Source organism: Lissotriton vulgaris, chromosome 1_1 (assembly GCF_964263255.1).
Source record: "Lissotriton vulgaris chromosome 1_1, aLisVul1.2, whole genome shotgun sequence".
In the NCBI taxonomy this organism is placed as follows: domain Eukaryota; kingdom Metazoa; phylum Chordata; class Amphibia; order Caudata; family Salamandridae; genus Lissotriton; species Lissotriton vulgaris.
In genome coordinates this window covers 1,875,291,365-1,875,318,870 of record NC_141685.1, presented here as the reverse complement: position 1 = coordinate 1,875,318,870, position 27,506 = coordinate 1,875,291,365, and the positions used below count along the sequence as shown (strand labels likewise).

The window sequence follows — 27,506 nt, the reverse complement described above, 5'->3', positions numbered from 1 at the left end:
GGACTGGACAAAAGGAGAAACAGTAATTTTACCAGATTCCTTCAACCTCGTTCCAGAATCAATTAACAATGAATAGGCACATGAGTGGGTGGTAGCACTTGCTCCTGCATTATACCGCAATCATGTAAGATGGGATGCTGAGTCACCTCCCCATGTAATCCCAGTAAAGACTACTCCAACTCCACAGAGCCAGTACCCAATACAACATGACGCTAAAATAAATTCTGGGAGCTCTTAGATCAACTTAAATACCAAGGTGTAATTGAGAATTGCTCCTCTTCCATGAATAATCCTTAATTTTCCGTAATAAAACTGACAATTCATATTGTCTAGTTTTAGACTATAGGCATTTGAACACATGCACAAAAATATTTGCAGTATAAAATTCACACAGTGTTGCAATATTGAAGAACATTGTGCAGAAGAAATACAAAACACTCAATATCTCTAATTGTTTTTCTCCCAAAATATAGCACCTGAAAGCAGATATTTAACCCCATTTTCCGGGCCTAGGCTCTCATCGTCAATTCTGTAAGCTGCCCGAGGGTATAAGAATAGCCCAGGGTTGTTCTCAGCAAGAGCATCAGAGTAACTTCAAAATTTTGATGAGGAGGCATTGTCCTATGTAGATTATATTTATCTGATGGACGATGAATTATTCAATCATTTAAAAATGGTAAACCACATAAGTTTGGGGTTCGCCTCAGAGGGCTACAAATTTAACTTTAAAAAGTAAAAAATTGCCCAACTCAATGTCCTCTTCTTAGGATATGAGCTCTCGAGTGAAGGGAAAGGCCTAGCAGCAAATCTTTTAAGAAAAATGTGCTCTGCTCCAACCTTCAAAAACTCTGAAAGACCTACAATCCATTCTAGGATTCCTAAATTTTGGCATAATATACATTTTGGATTACGGAGAAAAAGTAAAAGCTTTTTACGACTTAAGTAGACCAGATATTTCAGTTCGACATTGGACCCAGGAACACACAGAGATTCTCTGTTCCGTACATGCTGACATGATGGCTTCCAAACATTTACATACCGTGTGAATACTACAAACTTGGTGATCCGTGTAGACGCGGGTGAATCCGGATACAATTTCCTAACATTCAATGAAAGGGAAACTGTACCAATTGCATAAGAATCAAACAAAAAGAGCTTTATTCGGTATGAACAGCAACCATAAAAGCAAGAACAGGATTTAAAACACGTGTAAAGATATTCCAATACATAAAACAGTCCAATTAGTTATCAAGCACAATGCCTTTCCTAGCAGCAATTGTTTTTGGATAAAAGAAGCATCATAAAAACATATCCCAGGATCTTCAAGAGCAACCAATAAGTTCCTAGCCGCATGGGTTGTTCTCATAATGAATTTTATAAAAATGTTTTCAGATGGAAACGTCTTAGAAATTAATAAAACTTACAGAAAAGCATAAGGGGTATGGTGCTTTGTTTCGATAGCCCGCCACAGGGGGATGGGGTAGAAGGTAACATTTTCATAGTAGGGAAGGCAACTAGGTGATGTACTATACTTAGTCTCAAAAGAGTCTGGATAAAGCGGTGTGAGGGCCTAGTCACTACAGACAGGTAATCTTGAAATTCTGCACTGAGCTCAATCTGTTGATAAAATACAAAGGTAGGTTGCTTCCCTACCACTCTCCTACGAGTCTCTATTTTATGGGCCAAAAAGGTATCTTTGATCTCCTGTTTATAAATGGTTGTCACACAACCTGGATCTCCCTGAATCTGGAGATTAAATAAATTACTAAATGAATCATGGATATATTTAAGCCCAGGGGATACGTGAACATTTATCCAAGAGTAGACCATCTTTAATGATGGTTTGAGTAAATTTAGTCTCATCTTTGGCCCAGATGGATCTCCATAGCAATAAAGGCCGCATAGCAATCTGATCAGATAGGTGGTTTATTCCTACTTCACGATGTTGCTGGTAGACACAGAAGGCTTTTTAAAAAATTATTTTCTTCGTGTTGCAGTATCTGGTTATGATTATGGCCCAACACCCCTGCCCAATAAAGGACTGTGGTAACACATCTAGCCTTATATATGTCTACCATATCCTTAATACGACAATTGCCTAGCTTGATGCACATTTTAAAATCTTGTGGGCACTTTTAACCATCTTTGAACAAACATTGAGTTTGTGTTTCCTATTCCCTTTACCTCAGTAAGTTACTCCCAGGTTAGAAAAAGTATTAACAGATTCTACTGGGGAACTCTCTATATAGAAGGTTTTCCATATCTTAGTTTTCTGGCCACAGACCATAACAAAGGTTTTGGCCCTGTTAATTATTAATTTCCTATTGTTGATAAAATGACTAAAATTATCTATTAAGCATGTAAGCCAACTTGGGTTCCAAAATGCAACATAGCATACAAATCACATTTGGACACAAAAGCTAAAATGCGTTTTGCATCAACTGAAAGAATACTGAAGGCATAACAGACTGCTGTTGTTTGAGACAGAGCACTAACTCAGGAGAAGCTAATAATTGTTCCAGGCTGTTACGAAAGCAAGCTTTCCAAACGTAAAAGTGCTGCATCCATGATAGATAAACTGGGGTAATTCTCTCACTGCAAGAGATTTACACTACAGATTCTATTCTACATTAAAGACACAAGCATTCTTGCAGTACGAAAAAGAATATCCTCTTCCAAATTAAATAATTCCGCTAGATCAGTATGAATACATAATTTTCACTGACGGTTCAGCTCAGCCAGCCGTAGGAAGTAAACAGCAACACAGTGCAGCTTGTGCAATTGTAAAGAGACATATGCGGGATGGTAAGTTTTGTCCTAGCAATACGCAGACGCAGTCTCTTGGAGATTGCACGGCACAACTGGCAGAACTTTTGAAAATATCAAATGCATTTAAAATTTCTTTAAATGATATCACTTCCAGTACACGCTCTAATGATTGGGTCTTTGAAACTGAATAGTATGCTGTCTGATTTAGAACAGTCTGCTGCATTCTCTAAAGAAGAATTGTATGATGACACATCTGAATTTGATACCAAATATTGTTGTCAACATTATGGTCATCATTTCTTGCACAAAGCGAGTATCACACGCAATATATTTACTTACCATCAATAGGAACATTGTCCGACATCACCGAAAGGTAGGTCACAAACGTTTGCACACAAGTTTGCTTATTTTTCTGGGTCTAACACTTCAGACCCAGTCTCATATTATTATTATAAGGTTGCACCCACACCTACAAAGAAAAAAATGACCACCAACACGAAACAGATATACTCTGATTTCTTTATTTCCTAGCTGTCTTTACAGGGTTTTTACTATTGGAGGGACACCATAGACATGAAATCTGTCTGGGGGAATGAAGATTGGCAAGTTCAGGGAACCAGAGGCATTATTTAGAGCTTGTCTCATACCACAGCAGATTATCTTCCCAAACAATATAGTGTAGCAGACTTCTTGTCTTCTACTACCCCATATCAAGGACTTGAACACAACTCTGATTCCCTCGCTTACACACTTTGAGAGATGGCAAAATTATACACAGCATAGTGAGGATACGCTGGATGACTATATACATGAGGGTCAGTGATGCACTGTTCTATCGAGAATAGTGTCTCCCCAGGGCACTCAAAATTAAATGTTCAAAGATTTGTTCAATAAAGTTCAAAAAAGTTCAATAGACATGTAGTTTTGTTTCAAAGCTTGTCTTTACTGATTATTCCTTTCATGATTCATCTCATGGTGTATGATTATTCAAATCATTGGCCCAATGCATTTCGGGCTGTGCCCTTCATCGGGGGCCCTGTGCAATTCTGGTCTGACGTATTGTAATGCCACACAGGCGTCAGATATATCGGGTGAAAAGTTCTCGTTGAATCCTGGAAGGGATTCCGGTAATGCGCGTTCGAAAATTCTTCCGCGTTCAGAGCTCTGAACGCGGAAGAATTTTCGAACGCGCATTACCGGAATCCCTTCCAGGATTCAACGAGAACTTTTCACCCGATATATCTGACGCCTGTGTGGCATTACAATACGTCAGACCAGAATTGCACAGGGCCCCCGATGAAGGGCACAGCCCGAAATGCATTGGGCCAATGATTTGAATAATCATACACCATGAGATGAATCATGAAAGGAATAATCAGTAAAGACAAGCTTTGAAACAAAACTACATGTCTATTGAACTTTTTTGAACTTTATTGAACAAATCTTTGAACATTTAATTTTGAGTGCCCTGGGGAGACACTATTCTCGATAGAACAGTGCATCACTGAGTCGTATCCAACCCAAGTACAGTGGGTCCAACCTCAGGGGCACCACCCACCTTTAATGAACTTACAAACATATCAAACCAAAGGAGTGCGCATCCCAACTTCCAATTGGATTTCATTATATACATGAGGGTTCATACAATTCTTCAGACCCCAATTGAAAGGGGTTGTGGGTTGTGCCTATCCACACAAATGAATGTCAATCAAGATTCAAGGGTACCACCGAAGGGTTTAGTATCCATAGGCCGGACCAACGCTATGTACAACGAGAACATCCGGGGGTGGTGACATCCTGGAAGTTATACTTAGACTGGCTAAGAACCTCCACACTGTCCCAGGTGAAACAGTTGTCCTTACTTTCAGATGATTTGGATCCAAGGGATTTTTGCTAGGTCCCCGGAAACCACGTTGTAAAAGCTTCTTGTATGCAATTTACAGCGAAGTATGGAAGATCTCAACCGAAAGCTTCGGAGAGATTATGTGAAAAACCATAGGGTTAACCAAGAAAAGGCTTTGGCATTGGCAAGACCACACTGACATCCAGGATTTATTCATTGGACAACATTGTGTCTTCTACAATAGAGGTATTACAACAAGACCTGTCCATTCTTCAACATGGGCATTCGCAGTTACGGTCCATCCTATTAAGCTGGATGCTACAGTCATTGCGCTCTGGTCATGTGCCTTGGTGATATATCCACAGTACATCTTTGTTCTCTGCTCATAATTTAACAGAAAGGCAGACAACATTGACACAGAAAGATGCAAAATATACTATGCTGTGCATTGCAAAATTAGAGCAATTACCTTTCACAGTGGCTGAGTCACCTTCCACAGAATGGTTAAGCCATGGCCACATAAAATTGCCCGTGACAACATTCCAATTTCAATATTGTCTACAGTACCACCAAGTAGGCAGGTATGAAGCCTTGGGTAGGGAATACATCCATGAATTTTGAGAATTACCTTACAGGTTCAGTTGCAGAAATGGGGACACTTAAGTCTTTCTCGGCAGTTAAGACTGTGAGAATTTTAGTGGGTCTCTAATTTGTCAGGATATTATGCTTCTCGGACCTTGTAAACCTTTGGTTGCTAATCTGTCTTGTCACTTGAAAGGATCCCCAGGTGCTGGGATTTATCCGGTGTTCAAACTACTCTCGAACTGGAGTTGTTTGATGTTGAATGACCAAGGTTGTTGTGGGATGCTGCCAGGCATCCCATATCTGGTCACAGTAAGTTCCAGGGTTACTTGTTGTATGCTAGTATTTTTTTCTACCGACCCACACAGCCAGAGAGGCGCAGCTCTGGACGTTAAATGTTTCCCTTGTACTGTTTGATACTCTGGGCAAACTGAAATTAATACTTTTCGTTTAAAGAGTTTTATATAGCGTGGACTTGACCCGAGACATTGGGTATCAGAGCGCTTTACATGAGCACCAGTTGTGTTACATGAAGACACATTAATTTTTGTTAGGCACTGGGAGATTAAGTGATTTACCCAGAATCACAGGATGTTGAGCATTGTTGCCGAGACACAGACCCGGTTCCCCAGCTTCTAGGTCAACTGCTCTAGCTGTAAGGCTACATCCTCTACTTTTTATTTATTTTATTAACGTCATTTTTAGAGCACCTGAATTTCCCGGAATGGGGTATCTCCGCGCTGAGGACAACTGTTGGGATGGGTAACAAAGTTAGAAAAGTAACATTTTGAGCTTCTTTCTGAAGCCTAAGTAATTAGTGGTGAGACGAAGAGGCAATTGATTCCACAGTTTGGGGGCAAGGTAGGAGAAAGATTTTCCTACCAGCCTGGTTTGCGGTTATGCGCAGGACAATGAGCAGGCCCTTCCCTTCGGAACAAAGGGAGCGAGGCGGTATGTATTTCACTAGCTTATCTGCAAGAAAGGCAGGGCCCATCTGGTTTATACTTAAAAAGAAGAGAGTTTTCCCTATTTAACCCAGAAAGGACCGGGACATGTAACAGCAAAAGAGTAGTTTCCTTTCTGTGTGTTCAATTCTAAATATACAATACCCTTAATAGTATACACAATTTATTAAAACTAAAAAATTATATGTTTTAATCAATTGTGCATACTATGTATATGAAAGAAACTGGTTTTTAACTTAAAGAAATAATAAAAATAATTAGATACATCAAATGTTATGTTTTGACTTAAAGGTTATGTGTGGTGGGCTGTTGGTATAATTGATTACTATTAAGGGTATTGTATATTTAGAATTGAATACACAGAAAGGAAACTCCTCTTTTTCCCATCTGGTTTATGCCTTTAAAAACAATACAACTGATTTTTTTTAAATGATTTATTTTGCGAACAGGCAGCCAGGGAAGCTTGCGCAACATGGGGGGTGAGGGGGCACTGTAAGGAGTGCTTGTTACCAGGAGTGCAGCTGTATTCTTGACTAACTGAAGACCTTGCAATGCTAATTCCTTAGTGGCGATCAGCAGAGCATTGCTGAAATCCAAACGGCTGAGTACCAGAGCATGAACCAGGGTTTTTCGTGTGGATGTGGGTAGGAAGTGAAAAACCTTACGGAGGAGGCTAAGTGCGTAGAAGCAAGCTCTTTTTGTTGCAGCTGTGTGTTCATCCATGTTTAGATCTTTGTCCATAAGCACCCCTAAGTTTTTGACAACTATCTGTGGCAGAGGCGATGGCCCCAAATCATCAGGCCACCTACTAGGGGACCAGCTGGTAATTGCATCCTTAAAGAGTATCACTTCAGTCTTTCCTGCATTCAGCTGCAGGAAGTTGCTGCTCAGCCAAGATGTTATGGCTGTCATACCTTCCTTGAACATATTTTGGATGTCAGGAGTGTCTTTCTTGTAAGATAGGATAAGTTGTGTATCATCCGCGTAGGAGATCGGGATAAACCTGATCTTCCTGAGCACTGCTGAGAGAGGGGCAATATATACGTTGAACAAGGATGGGCTCAGGCAGGACCCTTGTTGTACCCCTTTGGTGACTGGGGTAGTCTTGGAGAAGAAAGGTCCAAGGTTCACTCTTTGGGTCCTGTTACTGAGGAAGTCCTGGAGCCAGACCAGAGCAGAATTCTGGATCCCTATAGAGCGCAAACTGTCCAGCAGGATTTGATGAGAGATGGTATTAAAAGCGGCAGACAGGTCAAGCAGTGTAAGAACCACTGCTTGACCATCGTCCGCCAGCATACAAATACCGTCAGTTACTTTCACCAATGCTAGTTAAGTACTATGAATGGGACGAAAACCTGACTGAGATTGGTCAAGGCGGTTGGAGGCTTCTATAAAAGCAGAAAGGTGGGTGTTAATATGCCTTTCCAGTAGTTTGCTATACAGGGGAAGTAAAGAGATGGGGTGTTAGTTGGACACCTCACTTGGAGATAGTTTGAGATTTTTCCTAATGGGCTTGATCTGCACATCCTTCCATTCTTTAGGGAGATGGCCCTGTTTGATGGAGCGATTGAGGATAGAGCAGAGAGGCTCTGCTAATTAGGCTACAAGTTTTTTGCTTCTTTGGTGGGTAATAAATCTTTGGAAGAGCCCGATTTAGCGTAATTTAGTAATTATTCCATGTCCTGAATAGTGAGCAGAGGAAATTCTTTTAACGTAGGCTGATTTTTAAGAACAGGGTCATGGCCAATTGAAAGATTGTGGTTAGTGTTAGTGGGAGAAGCTAATATCTTATTGGAGATGTTCTCTATTTTTTGTGAGAAATAAATAGCTATATTATTACACAGTGATTGAGTTGCTTCCTCTTCTGAGTTGCAAGCTTTAGGATTGATGAGAGAGTTAAGGATGTGGAAGAGTGGTTTAGAGGTATTTCCTGCTTGCTCCAGTTGGCTAACTATATGATTTTTCCGTGCGGATTTAAAAATGTTTATGGTAAATGTCTGTTCCTTAGCTTTGGAGTCTTTATTTCGGCACCATGGTCGTTCTAGTCTTTTACATTTACTTTTCTCTAAGCGCAGATTGGCTGTGTACCAAGGTGTCTGTGTGCGAGTGGGGGCCACACAAGATTTTTTCTCAGGAATTAGGACATCTAGAGTGAGCTTAATTGTGTTATGAAAAGACGACAAGTGATTGTCGACTGTATCCGAAGCGGAAGAATGTTCAGGGGTATATGCAGCACGAAATGTACTGGGAGAGAGTGTGTGCCACTGTCTATAAGTGTGAGTTATTGGGGCCTATTTAGTTACATGTTCAAGGGTACCAGTCAAGTCAAAGGATTTACACGAGTGATCCGACCATGTTAGGGGAATAGTGGCTTTATAAGAGATATCAGATGAATTAGAAAGGATTTGGTCTAAAACATGACCAGTAATGTGTGTCGGGGTATTGTTCCTTTTTGTGAGTCCGAGGGCAGACATTTCCCTCCGGAAAGTGGTGGCCTCCGGGTCATCAGGGTTTTCGCTATCAACATTAAAGTCGCCTGGTGATAAGAACTTATTTGTTGATATCACATGTGGAGCAATCAGATCCTGAAGAAGTGAGATAGAATTATCAAGAGGTCCGGGGGGCGTTAAACAAGAGCTCCCTTCCAGCTTGATTGTGAGTGAAGATAGTCTGAATATTAGAATTTCTATATTGTCACTGGAATATTGACCTAATTATATCGCTGTTATTGGATCTTTATAAATAATTGCAACCCCACCACCAGTTTTATGTGGCCTATCTAGTTTTAAAATACGATATCCTTCCAGTACCGCAATTGCAATATCCGGGGAGGAGGAGGGTTTTATACAGGTTTCCGTTAGGAACCCAATGTCTGAGGAAGCTGAAGAAAGTAGGTCCCATATGTTGGTGGAATGTTTGGGACGGGAACGAACATTCGCCAGAAAACAATATGAGAGGAGACATTTTTCCAGAGAGAGTGGCAAGCTATGGTAGCCAGAGAGGGCAAGATAATGGGCCTTCAACCGAGGGGGGAAATCGGTGAATACAAGTGTAGATCTCATTACCTGCAGCGGGAGAGGAAATACAATCTTTAATGGATACCAGCTCCTGTCTAGAGGAGGTGGAGATAGTGCTAGGACGTGCTGTTTGGTCTGTAAGGGATCCGGCAGGGGTCCTGGCTCCGGGCGACGGACTGGCGCAGACGGGTTTGCCTTTGGCTGCTGCGCGTCGCCCCCAGCATCCATTTTTGAAGGGAAAGAGGTTAGAGCGCTAGAATGCTCACCTCTTCCTACTGGAAGTGTATAGAATGCAGCTGAAGAGAAGTAGAAAAGAAAGGGAAACTCCCTCCACAACAATCAAGCAGCGCTCGTGGTGGACCAGGGTGTTCAAAGCACGAAAATAGGACAGAGTAAGTGAAAAGTTACTTGTCAGCCGCTCTAACACATTGCAGGAATACACAGAAACAAACTATTAAAACGTTGTGACTTCATACCAGGGTATGCAGTCGGCATACATCGTATCTTTAACATGTCTGATACGAGTGGGATAGTACACCTATTTAAGAACATAGGTTCTGGGCTATTAAATACCTTTCAGACAATTTTCTGAGATATTCCATCTTTGATACACTCCGTATTGGGAAGTGGTTTTGGAGGGCTTCCACTGGTCTTAATACTTGTAGGAGGTATGCTGGTTTTAATTTTCCTGCTACGCAATGGAAGTTCCAAATTCCAAAGGGATGGAAAAGGTGCTCTTGGAGCGACGTGAACACATGGTACTCCATCTGGGCAGCACCTCTGCCTCGGGAGCTAAGCGAGCATTGTCATTCAGATCAGTCTGGTTCGACTGCGTCTTGCCTGTACTCCGCTGCTTACTCTATGGACACGAAGGGGTGTTGGACATCTGTTTAACACTTCCATTGGTTGCGCCTCCTATCATGGATGTACTGCTGGACCCGTTAAATGCTCATGTAGTGCAATGTCCTCAATGTATTCCGATCCAGATGTCGGCATTCTTAGAGCCACCATGGGATGCTTCAGCTCCTGTTGAAATGGACACAGGCTCTGTTCCGGGCTTACGGGCATCAAGTGCTTCCTCAGCAACGGCTGCGGGAACCGGAGAAGATCACCTTTGATCCATTGACCTGATCCAAGAGGTGTTATAGGGACCATCGTCTGCAAAGGCAAACCGCAGTGATGTTGCGTCTCCCACACAGCCCACATAAACATTTGGCTCTCCGGGTGCTGGGAACAATTCGGCCTTTATCAAAAAACAACCTAAATTGGAATTCGAAAACATAATTTTTGTTTTATTTTTTCTCTTTTGCTCTCACGGAGCACTATGGCTTTCGGCGTGCTCAGATGGTCCAACTGTATATAGACTGTTTAGAGGACTTATGTAGAGGGGTTTTTTTTTACCTTTCATCTTTTTGAACACATCATGTTTTTATATTCATATTTGTTTTATTCTTTTAACAGGTATATTTTAGCATTTGTTAGTTCTATCGTACTTTCATATGAGGAGTAGGTGTTATGTACTCCAATGTATCCCAATAAAGGCCTAGGTAGTTGCACAACCTTTTACCTAAATTTGCCCTACCTTTCTCAACTTAACGTTCTGGCGCCGACTTTCTACCTAGTTAGGTACCGAATAGATGTTGTGTGGTTTTCTCCGAAAAATATTTTCCCCTTTATTATGCATAAGGATTTATTATGCATGAGGATTCTCGGTATCACAGGAGGATTACCATCTTTTGCATAATAGCTCTGTATAAGGTTTACCTCTATTGTCATCCTTGGCCAATATGCCCACAGTACAATGACACATCTAAGTAGAACCCCTAAGGGTACCTTTCGGGTATATAAGCACCACATCTTCGCTGGGCAAACCAGAGGAGAAAGACTTCCATGCTGACACGAGATGCTGAGGTCACTGCACGCAGACGCTCCAGTACTCAGTGGTCTGACATCCCTTGCGGGGTGTCCAACTCGAGACAAAGATGGGGGTCCTTCGTTTTCTCACATCAGGTAAGGGATTTGGCTCTTTCCTAGGGGAATCCTTGGCTATACACCTACATACATGCTAGGTACACTTAGGTACATCTAGTTAAGGTTTGCATTGTAGGAGTATACATTATTAAAGTCATGTATCTATATGCCTGCATATATTCATTGTTTTAGTACTATGGTAAAATTCTACCTGCTATTTACGATATTGGTGCTTATAACCATATACATCTGTTTCTGTCTCATGGTTGTGGCAGCACATGTATTTTATGCTAGAATTACCTTGGTTTACTAAATACTTATTGAAAACGTCTCCACCGTTTATTGTGTTTATCTCTCTAAGGCAAAGTGAGCACGAGTGACTGAGCAAAAAGTACTGTACTGTTTACATGATCCCTGAGGGGTCAGGGTTGTCATGTTTGATAGTTGCCAGAAACTATTCGCTCCTTGGTAAGAAGGGATCATAGTGGCACTGTGAGCTGGCTGGTCTTCAGACTGATTCCAGACACCCCCAAAGGATATGTTTGTCTGAACACCAATCTTTTAGTTTATGTTGTCTAAACGCGCAGAATATCGATTTTTAGGAACTACACAACAGGCTTTTCCTGGGTTGCGTTTGCAAATCTTCAGGTAATATGCTGGTGAAGTTAAGAACTTTTTTTTTTCTCCGTCACTGCTTTTTCACAACTCCTGAAAGTGTGGTGGGCTCAACATTCCATATCAATATAAAAAAAATGTTATGCCTGTAGATGGGTGATGATTCCAAGCAACTGGGCACTGGATCTAAGCCCCTCCTTATCAGGCCTACATCCCATTTTTCTGCAATGTGGCATTCATAAAATGTTTGGGCCTGCTGAGTCCAAATACGTTACTTAGAAAATCAACATTGGCTTCTGATGTCTGACAATGAGATTGCACTTTTTTTTTCTGTTGAGTAAAATACATAGTCACCTGTTAGTCAGAAGAAGATATCCTTGGAGGCAGTTAATCCATGCCAACTGGTTAAGGGCCATATGTACGACGCTTGCATTTTGCGACTCGTAAATTGCAATGTACAACAGTGTGTCAGACACTGTGCAATTCCCAATGGTGTCGCAAATTGCATGCCTCATCAATATTCCTGAGGCAAGCGCAATTTGCAACCCCATTGGTAATGGCTAGCACTCACAAGGATGGTGTCCTGCTGGGGTCAGCAGGCCACCATGTCTATGACTGCTTTTTCAATAAAGCAGTTATGCAGCCCGCTTTCCTTAAAGGAAAACGGGATGGATTAAAAAAAAAGAAAAATGAAACTTTAGGACCACTGCCTGGCCTTGAAAAATATTTCCTCACAAAGGGGAATGGGTCCGCGTTTGCGAGTGGTTTACCACCTACTTGAAGCTGGTGGTAAACTGCGAGTGTTTTGCAGCCGCAAATGCGGTCGCAAAACAATTGTACATGGCAGTGAGTCTTGCTATTAGGAAGGGACGCCCCTTCCTAATAGTGAGAGTCACAAACGCTATTTTGCGAGTCAGTGACTTTGCTTGCAGTCACAAATGGTCGATCTCAAGTTTGCGAGCGCAAAAGAGGGTCGTACATCTGGCCCTTAATGTATATAAAGTCAGCTAAAGAACCTTCCATGAGAACTGTAGTGGGATTTTCATTATAAAAATAGAAAAAATGAATATTCATCAGTGATTTTATATGGGTGCAAAGGAAGTGTAAACCAGCACAAAGTCTCCACAAACACTATAAACCATCTCTCCACATTCACCCCAAAATAAACCGGATTGTTACCGTAAGGACTGAGCGGTAACCAACTGAAAATGTTCCCAGAGTGAGGCCAGGGGACGCACTTAACTGTTGTCTCGTCATCAAAATTGATGACCTCTAAGTGGAAGGTGTATTGTAGCTATACCCGTGTCATTTTACAGATACCAGTGGCGGTGTACTATATGTGTCTGTGGAAAAAAAAACAGGGATTGCCAGTGGCTGAGATTAGTTCATTCTTTTTTCCATTACTTATTTTGTGACTCTGATTCTCACAAAGTGTGATGGGTATGCTCACATAAGGGTTCGCGTGCTCATTCTGCCAAAGGACCCAAGTTTCAACTCACTAATGAGGTCCAAATAAGCTGAAATCGGTCTGGGTTCTTTGTTTTCTCATCAGGAGAGCACCAGGGTTGGCACTTCGGACTGGATTGTTTTTATTGAAGTAATGAAATGGGCTGACTTGTACATGGCTACTGTTGTGAAGAGTGGTACAGTGGGTAAAAAATGGACTGGATTATGTCCCAGGTGATCGCTTGTAGCTGAGGTTAATTCAGGCATTCTTTCCTATCACATTTGCTGTTTGTTACAGTATATGTCCTAAGTGTTGAAGATATCTGAGACTTGGGCCCGGCCATATCATTAAAGCTAAACTTCACTAACGAGGCCAAGTGCATGCGGAAACCAGACCTTTGTGTTTTTTCCATCTCTAGGGAAGCTTGCCTGGCAGTTACGGCTAGACTGTCATATTGTGGTCGCACCAAGACTGATTTGCATATGTATCTTCTATTTTAATGGATACAAAGCAATGCATTCCTTCCATCACTAAGTTGTTTGTTCAGGAAAAGTCTCTTTTAGGTTCAACGCCTGTTTGCTCTCGTCCTTTAGATAAGCTGATTAGAATGGCTTTTCAGCGTGTCTCAACATAAGTTTATTTTGATATTGTCATCAAATAGAGATGTCCTATAACATTCATTTAAAGGATACATATGGCTTATTAATGGTAAGATACACAAGAGGAAAAGCTCTACCTAATGCATGTGTTTATTAGTTCCTCCTTAAAAGTATTAAATACTTCTCCCAGTAGCGCATGTGCATATTCCTTTTCTGTAAAGTCTCTATACCTATGTCTATGTTGCTGCTAGTTGACTTGAACTGTGCCTCTGACACTCAACGTAGTGCATCCATTCCTAGTATGTAGCAAACAAATCACAAGATGCAATAGACTCAGACTGATCTAAAGTGTATTAGTACCTTTACAAATTGCCTGTCCTATATGTGGAAATTCGTTTCTCAATCACAAATCTGAAGTATTTTATTATTACCCAAAAACGTGGAACATAGGCTACCAGTTTGCACTTCTGATCATGGCTTTTCACCATTACCTCGTTTGACTTTCACGGGCCAGCAGTGCATTATGTGTAGCAGTAGTTCCAGGGCCCAGGGCTTTGAGGAGCCCACTGCACCCCAATCAGTGGCTGTCTTTTAATTACCAAACTAGGAAATTTTGGGGGCAATTTTCATGCTTGGATTAGAGCCAGTTGCACCTGTGTTACGTCCTCGTGTCTTTGGATCAAACTGTATTACTTAAAGGAGCTATCCAGTGAAGAGAAAATGTCACTTCTATTTACCTAGTACCACATCACTAACAATCCCCAACATTGGACATGATAGAATGTTGCCTCGCTTGAATACGCCTGCTTGGGTTTTGAGATGTATTGTGTCATCATTCACCGAATAATCCTTTTGAGACTGTTTGAATTAAAAGAATATCTGATCTTTAGTTTAACCTTTAGCTAAGATGCTTATATTTTCGATTTCATCTGCAAAATAATTTTCAGAAATCGGTTTCTAGGTTCCGTAAACTTGACGTTTCATTGTATGTGTACGTTTGGTTATTTCTTATTCCTGGTTTGAATATTTATATATTTTTATGGATATTTTTGGACATTAATAGATTCGCTGTGATAGCATTACTCACATTCCCCCTTAAGAACACTTAATACATTATTTAAACAAATATTAGACATTTTCAATAAATTGTCACTGATTTTATTTTAGTGTTTTATTTTTATTATATTGATGATAGTTGGCCCTGTTAACAAATTCTACATGTTGTGTTTACTTTCAGCACTGATGAGTTCTTTACCTTTCTTTTGAAGTTAAATCGGCAATGTAATTACTTGACAACCGCTGTGGAGAATATTAATAAGCAAATTCCCACGGATCCTCACAAGGTATTTGAACTTGTTCCCACCAAGGAACTGTTGATATTCCATTCACCTTTCTCTGGTTTCTCTTTCGCTAATCTCGCAGGATCCCCTGACTTCTTAAAATGTTACTCCACATACAAAAAAAAACTGTTACCATTAAAGCCTATATGCAAGTATGACCTTAGGCATTATGCCCTTTATCCTGAAGCTATTGTATGGTTACTGCTGCTCGCTATTCCTGCTCAGAGAGCTCAGCCTAGAAAATAGGAACAGTATTACAATTTTCTAATAATGACTAATAGATTTATTTTTTACATTTTGGATTAGATGTAGTACATGTGTCTAGTCTCCATGTAAAAACAAAAGCATTCTTGACTCTAGTGTAGCTTGCGTAGAAGGTACCTAGTGCAGAGCGGCGAGGCTGAAATTCTGAGCTCTTTGCTGAGGTCTTTGGACGTGGTGGGGAGAGAATGCTACAGGCCCTCTACATATTCCAGTTTCTCTAGCCCATGAATTGCCACTTTGCTTCAATTTCTACAACAAGCTAAGAAACTAAAAATTACCAGGGGAATGAAGAGAGGCCTCCTTTTCCTTTAGTACCGTCACCATCAATGGAGTGTGTTTGAGAGTAGAATCATTGCAAATACTATCCTTATGTCCTATCTGACCAAGAGCTATAGGGGCATATCATAATGACCTATTTGTTACAGCAGTAAATTGATGGATTATAGCACCAGCAGACCGCCTGTACCCATTTCTGTTGCCTACTTAAAAACCTACCTTAATCCACCCAAGTGTGATAACTCTCACACCAGCCAGTTCTCCTAAAAGCAAATAATCATATTTTCCTCCCAAATTTGATTTTGATCTATTGCTCTACTTTAATGTTCCAAACCATGAACGTTCCATGAGAAAACACCCAGGCTGGCTCAAAGGGCAAGTTGGATCACCTGAGTTTGGCCCAGAGGGGTCTTTGTATCTGCTAATGACACACAGGAGTACCTCAAAGAGATGTCAGCTCAACATGCAAGTGGCCTGATATGTTTCAACACCATGAATGGATGTGTGCCTGCTGTCAATATGAATTTCAACTAAGATAATGTATATATACTATATAAATAGTGGTTTCTTCTAATTCCATATTCAGGCTTGGCTGTGAGCTTTGAAATTTGAACCCCTGCATCACCGCCTGCACCTATTTCTTTGTTATCTTAATTGGTTTGACTTAGTGGCTTCTCTTTGGTATGACACCAGTGTGCCGCCCTACTTATTTTCTGCCTTTATTTTTTAAGTACACAATCATTAATAAAAAATAAGATCATACAGATATATTTTTTTAAAAAAATGTTTTACTAGTGACAATGTGAAATCTGGTGCATGTGGATGCTCTAACCATCAGACAGATTTTGCCAGACTAACAAAGTCATAAGCCTTGCCTTAGTGTCCTGCCATGCCTGGGCCACCTGAACCAATGACATGCAGCAGTGTTACCATTATAACTCCCCATGGGAGCTTTAGGCTTCATATCGCTAAGCCTTGGCTGCATATCAGTCCTCTTCATATCCCAGCCCTTTCCTAACTCATTGCAAAGTGTGTGGGGGGGGGGGGGGGGGGGGGGTTTAGAGAGCCTCCCTCACTAACCCCAAACCGCCAAGTGAGGAATTGGGAATGATTGAGTTTAATAGGCAAGAGGCTCTGCTTCTGAAAGCTGTAGCCTGCGCAGTTCATCAGCACTTGTTTTACACAACATCACAGGAATATGGTGTGAGCAGGTGGACTGTGCGAAGTCCATTTTGCGGCCTCCTGCTTCAGTGCTCTATCCGTTCTTGTTGGCACATGTATTCTTGCCAGAACCATGATGCTTCAGAATGAGAAGTGAGAAGGGGGACTGTCTACTCGCCCCTTCCTTCCCAGAGCCTGGTGATGGAGGCAGAGATTATTATTATTATTATTATTATTATTATTATTATTATAATTGCATTTATTGAGCGCGCAGCTACCCGGAGGTTTCCCGGCGCCAAAGCAAACAGAAGATGAGCTAAGTTTAGGGGACTATGAGCATGCATGTTAAGTATTAAAAAGCCAGGTCTTAATTCCTTTACGGAATGTCAGATAACAGACTTCAGAACGCAAGAATTGAGGCATGGAGTTCCATAGGGAAGGTGCCAATAAGGCGAACGAGCGACCGCCCATTTTGGCTCTGTTGACACGAGGGATCTGAAACTTGTTTTGTGTGGAAGATCTTAACGTGCGGGAGGGGACATATTGCTGCACCAAAGAGGACAAGTATTTCGGAGCTTTACCCATTTTAATGTGGTGCATTATGCAGAGGGCTTTAAATTTAATTCGGCTCTCAATTCGCAGCCAGTGCAGCTTGCGGAGATGGATGGTAGCCGAGGACCTGACAGGTAAGTTACAGATCAGGCGAACTGCCATGTTCTGAACCACCTGAAATTTCTTTATTATCTCCTTACAGGCGCCCAGAAGTAGAATGTTCCCGTAGTCCATCGTGAGGTGACAAGGGCCTGGACCACGGTCCTCAGGGTATCAGCTGGAAGCATCCATGTGATTTTTCTTAGACACCTGGTGATGGTGGTACAGGTGGCAGAGACTTTTACAACATGTTGCTTCAGTGACAGCTGGTTGTCAAGAAGAACCCCGAGGTTGCGGGCTGTGGCTGAAGGGGTAGGTAGAGGGCCCATCTGAGGAGGCCAATGTTGCGGGCCCCATAGGGATGTATTTGGACCGAATAGGAGCAGCTCTGTTTTGTCCCCATTTAGTTTTAATTTATGTCTGTGCATCCAGTTGGAGATATGTTTCAGACCAGACTGCAGGGAAGACGTGGGAAGATATTTATTAGTGGAAAGTGAGTAGACGATTTGCGTGTCGTCTGCGTAAGAATAGATTGTGAGGCCTGCTTGCTCTGCCAAGAAAGCAAGAGGTCTCACATAAAGGTTGAAAAAAAGGGGACTGAGAATGGACCCCTGGGGAACACCGTGAGGGGAGGTAAAGATAGAAGAAACGAAAGTATAGGAAAAGACTTGAAAGGTGCGATTAGAGAGAAAACTAGCAATCCAGGCCAGGGCCGAACCATCAATCCCCACAGATTTCAGGGTGGACAACAAGATGGAATGGGAGACGGTGTCAAATGCGGCACTCAAATCTAGCAAGATGAGTGCCACTGTCTCCCCGTTGTCCACCTGTCTTCTGATGGTCTCGGACACACCAAGGAGCGTGGTCTCGGTGGAGAAGCCAGCCCTGAACCCAGACTGTGAACAGTGGAGAAGATTAGAAGATTCAACATAAGAGCTAAGAAGAGAATTAACATGCTTTTCAAGAATCTTAGAGTAGCAGGAGAGCAGAGAAATAGGACGAAAGTTAGAGGGATTGTTTGGGTCCGCGTTGGCCTTTTTTAGCAATGGAACCACCATCGCATGTTTCCATTCATTAGGGACAGTAGCCTCGACCAATGAAGCATTCAAAATATCTAAAATGATCTGAAGTATGGCTGGATCCAGGGTGCACAATATTTGAGGAGGCATAGGATCAAGGGGAGAGCCCGATTTTATTTCATGTAAATATTTTTGAAAGAGCAAGGGAGAGATCGACTCCCAAGAGTGGAGTTGGGAGGCAGTGGGAGTACAACTAGAAGCATCAGCGAAACAGGCGGTAGGAAACAAGGGCTCAAGAGTGGTAGATACAGTGGGAGTGGCGCTAAAGATGGCATAGATCTTATCTATTTTATCCAGAAAGAATTTTGCCAGAGCGTTACATTGTAATGTGTCCAGAGAAGGGTCTTTAGGTGCAGAAGACACTCCAGAAACATCTTTTACTACTTTGAACAGGGCCTTTGGTCTATTTTGGGTGTTGAGTATAGTACTGTTAGCATGACTAGCTCTGGCGGTATCACAGGCAGAGTGGTACGCCAGGAGGGCGGCCTTGTAATTTGATTTCTTATCTGTATAGTAATCGGAGCGCCAAATGCGCTCCAGTTTCTTGCAACGAGATTTTTCCTGGCGAAGTGAATCATTAAACCAGGGAGCTGGAGGATGATGGATCTGTGACTTATTTCCCTGGGTTGGCAGACAAGAATCTAAGGCTGTTGTCAGCCAAGAGCTGACAGCAGACACCTCCTTAGTAGAAATAGTGGAAAGCGTCGGTTTGGAATTTTCAAGGCAGATGTTCAGTTTATCCTTATCTAATCGTTTCCAGTTCCTACTAGCTTTATGAGGATGAGAACTAGTGGAGGAGTTGTGAGCCGATATCTTGATTGAGAAGTTAATGATAAAGTGATCGGACCAGATAACAGGAGAGGAAGAGTGATGAGTGATACAGTTGAGGTTCGAGATAATGGGATCTAATAAATTGCTGGCTTTGTGGGTAGGGCCGGAGTTATGTAGGTGGAGATCCAGGGTGGCTAAATCCTGAAGTAAGCGCATGCTAATAGGACAAGATGTGAGATTAAAGTGAATATTTAAATCACCCACTATAAGGAAATTAGTGGATTGTAAAATAAGAGGGGCAATGAGCTCTGGAAGAGAGGAAGCCCATGCGCTGGCCGAACCCGGGGGACGATAGATCAGGGTTCCAGTCAGAGTAAAATAAGGAGTGAGAGAAAGTTTAAAAAGACCAGCTTCGCAATTGGGAAAATCTAAGTCTTCCCATTTGCATGAGAATTCTCTTTTAAAGATTACCGCAATACCTCCGCCCTCCTTGAGAACACGATTTCTCCCCACAAAGGTGTAATTATTGGGGAGAGCCATGGCAATGTCAGGGCCGGAACTCTCATTAAGCCACGTTTCCGTTACAAACATGGCTGCTGGGCTCGCTGACTCAAGGAGGTCAAAGATATCTCTCTTGTGTTTAGAGAGAGATCGGCAATTTATGCTGATAAAGTTCAGAGTAGGACAAATTTTAGGCGTAGCAGAGGAAACCTGATGCGTGGCAGGAGGAGTGGCCCAAAAAGAAGAAGATAAGGAGTCTGTAACCGAGGGGACCGAGTCTAGGGTAAGGGCGCATTTACGTCATTTTAACGGAGCATCTTGGCAATTAAGAGTAGGAGCAAAGGTACAGGGAGGTATCTGTAGATCCAGTAATTCAGAGCCGGAGTATGTTATGTGACCAGGGGCAGATGGAATGGCCCCTGGGCGCGGACGGGCGCAGATGGGCATGACTTTGGCACGACTTCGGCGCGAAGTCGGCGCTCCCGCTGCGCTCGTCCGCTGCGCTTCCGCCACTGCGTCATTAAGTACCTAAACAGAAGAAACACACTAGCCCGCTAACCTGCCAATGAGCCTGCAGGGCGGAAGTGAGTATGTGAGACCGGAAGAGTCTCGCTCGAATGGCCCCGCCGCTGCAAACGGCACAAGCTGTGGCGGATCGGTGCTTAGAGCGGGAAGATGACAGGCCCAAGAGAGAGCGTTGCGCCGAGGAGCGGCGTTCTGACAGGTAAAATTGTTTTTCAAATCAACAAAATGACCAGATAGCGCGTAGCGCCAAGGAGCAGCAAACAGATTAAAACACGAGGGAAATTATTAAAATGCATGCGCAGAGCCTTAGCGGCCTATTACACCAACTGTCAGCCCCCAACTGAGGCTGCACTGATCTTTAAATAGCCATAGCCTATTCTACACACTAGCCCGCTAACCTGCCAATGAGCCTGCAAGGCGGAAGTGAGTATGTGAGGCCGGGAGAGTCTCGCTCGAATGGCCCCGCCGCTGCAAACGGCACAAGCCGTGGCAGATCGGTGCCTAGAGCGGAAAGATGACCGGCCCAAGAGAGAGCGTTGCGCCGAGGAGCGGCGTTCCTACAGGTAAAATTGTTTTTCAAATCAACAAAATGACCAGATAGCGCGTAGCGCCAAGGAGCAGCAAACAGATTAAAACACGAGGGAAATTATTAAAATGCATGCGCAGAGCCTTAGCTGCCTATTACACCAACTGTCAGCCCCCAACTGAGGCTGCACTGATCTTTAAATAGCCACAGCCTATTCTACACACTAGATAAAGACTAACCATTGAAACACATGAATAGATATAATATTTATAACATTTTGGCAATTGGGATCTGTTGAGAGAAGACTTCCCCCTCTGCACAATACACTCTGTCACACATATTTATGCACCTAAATATGCTGCCTAAGTGATGAAAGCAAGCTAGGTCTTTTGCATGACTCCTGAATTTACAGCTTTGAAGTGTCATCTAGTGCCACACCCACAACACTCAGATCAGAAGTTCTTCTAAAAAAAAAAGTAAGGTGACCATTAAATCAGAAGTTAAAATAGAGTTCTTCTCCTTCTCACTATTCCCACTCACCCAAAGATGCACATGGGTGGCAACAATGGTCTTGTTCCCACTCCCAAAGCCGCCCACTTCAGAGTTAGTTCCACAGCTGATTCCAAAGCAACCTAATTCCCAGGGCCTTTAGCCACGCTGCACCAGATCAAAGAGTTCCATGCAGCTATTCTCAGGCTCTTTGGAACCTTGCCGACTCCCTCCACTGTCTCTCATTCCCATGGAGCCCAGAGGCCCTCTTGGATCACTCCTGGCATGTTCGCCCTCTGTGCCAGCAGGTCCTTCTGCACCACTTTAGCCCTCTGATTCAGTACAGATGGTGCCCAGCACCACACCATCCCGCGAATGTCTACGCCACCTCTCAAATTGGTGGATCTGATTGTCCTTTCTGAAGCCATCTGACTTTGACCGAAGTCACAACCAAATCCGACCAAGGTTTTGACATTAATTTTACCTCAATGCAGACAACAGTCTCTCTGCTACCTTTTTGTAACATACAGATGATAATTGGATTCCTCCCAAGAAACAGCCTCCTCTCCCCTCCTGGACCAGTAACATAAGAATCGCCCTCCTATGCCATGGTTATCCGTACATAAATTTGATCAACACTACATGCATAGAGATCTGTTAATACTAAGCATCAAAGTGATAAAAAAAAATTCAACACTCTGGCGCATACAAGAAAATAACTTTTTTTTACTTGAAAGGTGAAACAAAAGACTTGATGGGACATTTTGGGTTATTAGTTTGTTAGTTGGTGGATCCTTCAAATTTTCTGCAAACGTTATGCTTTGCCCTTCCTTTCGCCCCACTGCACATTCCGCTGTCTAACCACTGACTCATGAAGGACAATCTCTCCATTTTGTGGCAGGAAGTGCTAACCCTTTTGGCCAAAGGAGCTATAGAGAGGGCACCAGTGTCAGAGTAGGGTTTGGTTGATATTCCCACTACTTTCTGGTGCCCAAGAAGGGTGGAGGTCTTTGTCCATTTTAGATCTGTGGCTTCTCAATCTCTTACTCCTTTGAAGTTCGAGATGCCCACCCTGTCCTAGGTCTTGTCTGCAGCAGACCTTGAAGGCTCTGGTTTCTTTGGACCTGGAGGAGTTCAGACAGTCCAGAGAAGACATGGCTTGGCAGTTCGGGCTGGACTGTTCCCATGAGGCACAGAGTCAAGACGGATTTGCATATGGCCATGTCTGAACTGGGGTGGCGTGGTGTGCAAAATAACGATGGATTAAGCCCAGATCTGTGACTGGGAGTGAATGTTATGCTATGCCAATGTGCAACATTCCGTCCATCACCTTGTGTGTTTTGCTGTTTGCCCTATGTGGGAAGGGTATGCCCAGACGTGGGTCCTGTTCTCACTGCACCACTGGAGTCAAGCTATCCTGGCTGATGATGGCTGCTAGCCAGAAACCGGTCCTAGGATGCCTGATTCCGGTCCAGGGAAGACATGGTTTGGCAATTCGAGCTGCACTGTTCCCTTGAGGCACAGGGTCAAGTCTGATTTGCATATGGCCATGTCTGAACTGGGGTGCCGTGGTGTTCCAAATAACGATGGATTAAACCCAGATCTGTGACTGGGGGGGGGGGGGGGTGAATGTTTTGCCAATGTGCAACATTCCATCCATCACCTTATGTGTTTTGCATAAAATAAAGAGGACCTCTCTGATCACATCCTGATTTTGGCGGACACTGTGGAAGATTTGCAGTGGTGGTTACTGGACCACTATTGGGTCGGCAGCAGACCCCTCTCTACCTTCCCCACCCAGAGCTGACAGTAGTGACCAATGTATTGCTGCTCGGTTTGGTGGCCACCTGGAAGAGATGGAGATCTGAGGCTTCTGGCTCTGGTGGAGTCCTGGCTCCTTATTAACCTGATGGAGCTGAGGGCAATCCACTTGGTGCTAAAAGCCTTCCCTCTGTCCATCAAAGGGAGGCTGGTACAGGTGCTCACAGACAACACCACCTCCATGTGGTACTGTCACAAACAGGACGGGGTGGGGTCACAGACCCTGTGCCATGAGGTCTTGCTCCTCTGGAATTGGGTGGACCCCGAAGGATTTTTCCTGATGGTGAACTACTTGGCTGTATCATCAAATGCCAGTGCAGACAAGCTCAGCTGTCGGTGCCTAGCTAATCATGACTGGCAGGTACATCCAGAGGTGGTGCAAGGTCTACTCAGTGAATGGGGTGAACCTCGGCTCGATCTCTTCACCACCACTGCGAACTTGCAATGGCAGCACCTTTCCACTTTGAAGTTTCCAAGGCATCTCTCGCTCTGAGACACGTTCTGCTTCAAGTGAAGTTTTAGACTCCTATATGCCTTTCCGCCTATACCACTCCTGCCTTAAATTGTTAGGAAGATCAGGACAGACTGGTCTCAAGTCATCCTCGTGTTTACTGATTGGGCATGGAGGGTATAGTATCCAGAACTCCTGGCCTTGAGCATGTGTCCTCCAATCAGGCTGCTCCTCAGGGAGGATCGTCAGGTTCTCCACTGTGGCCTTTACAACTTTCATGCATGGAGATTGAGTGGCAATAGATGACCAACTTCGACCTTCCCCCAGAGATGGCATCCTGACATCAGGCATCTCTCGACGAAGACTGTATGCACCTGTTGTTGGTCCAAATTTGTGGTTTGGTGCGGCACTCACCAGATTGACCCCTATAGGCCAAGCTGTCTGGTGTTTTACTATTTTTCTGTCTATCCCCTGGCAAGGCCTTGCTTTGGGAACAGCTAAAGGTTCTCTTTCAGCCCTCTCTATCTTCTTAGGGTAGTCTGATTTTGTGAAGTGTTTTGTGAATGGGTTGCAACATGTTTCCCCCTTCTCCTTTTGTAAGGCCCCCAATGCGACCTCAACTTCGTCCTTACTTATGATGTGTACCCTATTGGAGGAACTCCACAGTTGTTCTATACCGCTCCTTATCAACAAAACTGTTCCTTGCTGCCATCTACTCGTCACGGCATGTAAGGGAGCTCCAGACTCTGTATGTTCATCCACCGTTAACCACCTACTTCCCCGACCCGCTGGTTCTACGGACTCTGGCATCCTTTCTCCGTAAAGTTGTGATTCTGTTTCACACCAGCCAAACCATCATCCTGCTGGCATTCTATGTGGTACCTAACAGGAGGAGGAGAGGCTCTATCGCTTGGACGTTAAGAGAGCACTCCGCTTTTATTCGGATTGCTCCAAAGACTGCAGAAGCATAAACTCTCACGTTGGATCATGCCCTGTATTAAGATCTGCTACACACTGTGAAGACGCAGCCTCCAGAATGATTGCATGCCCATTACACTAGGGTCTTAGCTGCTACCACTGCGTTAGCACGCAGAGTCCCTGTCCAAGACATATGCTGTGCCGCTACATGGACGTCCCTCTATATGTTCACTAAGAATTATTGTCTGAACAGCAAAGCGTGCTGAAAAGGGTATATAGCCTGCTGGGTCTTACAGGACTTTCTTGTTTGAATCTATCCACAGCCCTCCTCTCATTAGGTATTGCTATGGTAACCAGTGGCGGCTGGTGACATTTGATAATGGTGAGGGGCGTAAATGTTTAGGCTGAGTCCCCTGTGACGCGCGAGTGTAGCAAATGCGCCCGATTGTCATAAGGGGGAGTTGCCCCCACCCCTGGGAATTTTTATTTTTTTAAAAGAGTGGGCAAATGGTGCATTTTTAAGCAAGTTTGATAAAGCAAGAAGGTTAATAAAGTAATTATGGTTAGGCCATCATTAGGGCACAAGAGAATGTAAGCCTGTAACCCTGTCATCCACGGTCGTATCATAAGGTAGAATACAAAAAACTTTTCACTGTAAGTATTACAGAAACATACCAGGACAGCTATTACTTTATGACTGTTAAAACCTTGTATCCTATGTCCAACCATCAGCTCACTGAGGCATCATTTCAGTCACCACACTAACTGTATATTGTTTCGTCTATACTTTAGGCAAGAATGTAATTGGATGCAGCACAAGTAAAAATTCTGAAGCAAAATATTATAACATTAACAAAAGTAAACATCAAAGACTCATCAAAATGGTGTGTTGATAAGGCATGCAGATGCTGAAGGAAAGTTTTGCTTCATGAGCAATCTTTCAGCTTCTCCTATGCGCTCTTTAAAACATTGACTTTCTAAATGTTCATTCACTGAATGTAATTAAAGTAGAAATGCTAAGCACTGCGAAATCCACAAAAAGAATGATGGGTCTGCTCCTATACCAGGTATGAGCAGGAATAAAGGAGACATTTAACCACGGGTATGACTTTGACCAAGAGAAACGCCGTAGAAACTAATTCTGTGTTTCAACCTTAAAAACGATTGATGCTGCCATCTTTGTATTTCAGGACTGTCCGTTAACATAATTAGAGCAAAGTTTAATCGCACATGTGAAGTTATCTTAAGATAACTTTCAGTAATTAATACAATCACATCATGGAAAGATTAATTAAGCTACTTTTTGAAAAATAAATTTAGTAGCACTGTTAAACTTAGAAATCAACATGAACTGATGTGCATGTTTTTTTCTTAAACGGTGCCCTTTTCTTTCCAAAAAAGACACCAGTGGCCACAAAACAAAGCACAAAATGATCGTTTTTCGAACATATAAGCCTGCTGCTTCTTGATTGGCTGCTGATTGTTCACTCCCACGTAGGAAGCTTATGATTGGAAAGATTCAGGGACTCTTTGGAGTTAAGACCGAAGTAACTTGCTTTGCCTGCAAGGTTTGACATTTAAGAACCAAGGGAAGAAATCTCATACTTCACCCTGCCTGGCCTCCTACACGTCCTCAGCGACAGTGTGCACTTGTAACGAATTGTGGCCACTAATTATTTACAAGGAGCTGAGGAGAAATTGACCTGTTTCATTGTTTGTATCTGCAACGCGCGTCAGTATCTGAATAATTCCCGGATCACTGTAGCACTGCAGTCCCCATCATTAGTCCGAGACCAGACGAAATTATCAGTCTGTCAGTGATCATCACATGTGTACAATAATACGAAGGCCGGCCAGAGGTTATGCCGGCCCGGGTCACAGAGTGGGCCCCTGCCCGACTCTTACTTGTTGTTTTGATGTTTTCCAAGCCAACGATTTAACAAAATATTAGCCACGACCACGAGCAGTAGACTGACTCAGCAGGCACTAAGAAAGTGAAACGCGAGCACTTGTGGCCAAAATGGGCAACCCAAGACTTGTTTACAGCAATTCCTTTAAAGGCCTGGCGTCTGACACGGACTGATCGCCGGCTGAACAGACCAAGGTTATTGTTGAGGTGGCTTTTCTCTTCGAGCATAAGAGGAAACTGCACAATGGATGGTCTTTCTGCAGGGTCCCCTCTGTGTGTGTCCTGCCACCTTTCCTCAGTCGCATCACTGAAATGGACGCCACAGCAGCCGCAGGTCTATTCATGCGCAAGGCACTGCACTCTGCAGGGTGTCACGAAGAGGCCAGTCCATGTTCATGACACTGCGTTGAAAAAAGTCCCACGAAAAACTCATGAGGAAATTAAAACTAGCACGAAAAAAAGGAAGTATCTCTCTCAGTTCTGAGCTTGAGGTGATTCAGTGTTAGGCGTGCAGATAAACGCTGAATGAATGATTGTAGAACTCTAGTCTGTCGGGTGGATCGTCTGGGCGTGCCTGCTTCACTGAAGATGAGAAGATTTTGTAGTGATTTCTTTACACACTGGGATTTAAGTGGGATGAAAAAAATGGGGGGCTCTCCAATGGGTGTGGCAGATGTAATTAAGGGCTTGCCTGTTTTACTGAAGAGTAACAGATTATATAAGTGATTCCATTATACACAGGTGCACACAGAGTCCGCTTGATAAGGTGTGAGCTCCTGAACTCTACAGCCAAACCCAGGACGTTATTGTAGTAAATGTCCTCTCCACTGTTCTTCTCTGGCTTCTCTGTTATCGGTGACATCATAGAATGCCAGGGTGTCCCTCTAGCTCACTGTGCCTTTCTATTACTTACTGTGGCAGTTGGTCATCTCAGGCTGAGCTGCTAACAGCTGGCTCCTGGCGGGGTTTACCTTACAACTTAACCTGACTATCTAACCTGGAAGGAACCTGCAATA

At 43.2% G+C, this 27,506-nt stretch overlaps 1 protein-coding gene across 1 annotated transcript in view; it reads left to right on the top strand.

The window, feature by feature from the left end:
* Positions 1–27,506, top strand: part of ASZ1 (ankyrin repeat, SAM and basic leucine zipper domain containing 1) — a 1,750,578-nt gene that overhangs the window by 1,507,686 nt on the left and 215,386 nt on the right. The window contains exon 11 of the mRNA XM_086919410.1: positions 15,046–15,151. Within this exon, the coding sequence (XP_086775536.1) occupies positions 15,046–15,151 (106 nt within the window). The remainder of the gene's footprint in view (positions 1–15,045; positions 15,152–27,506) is intronic.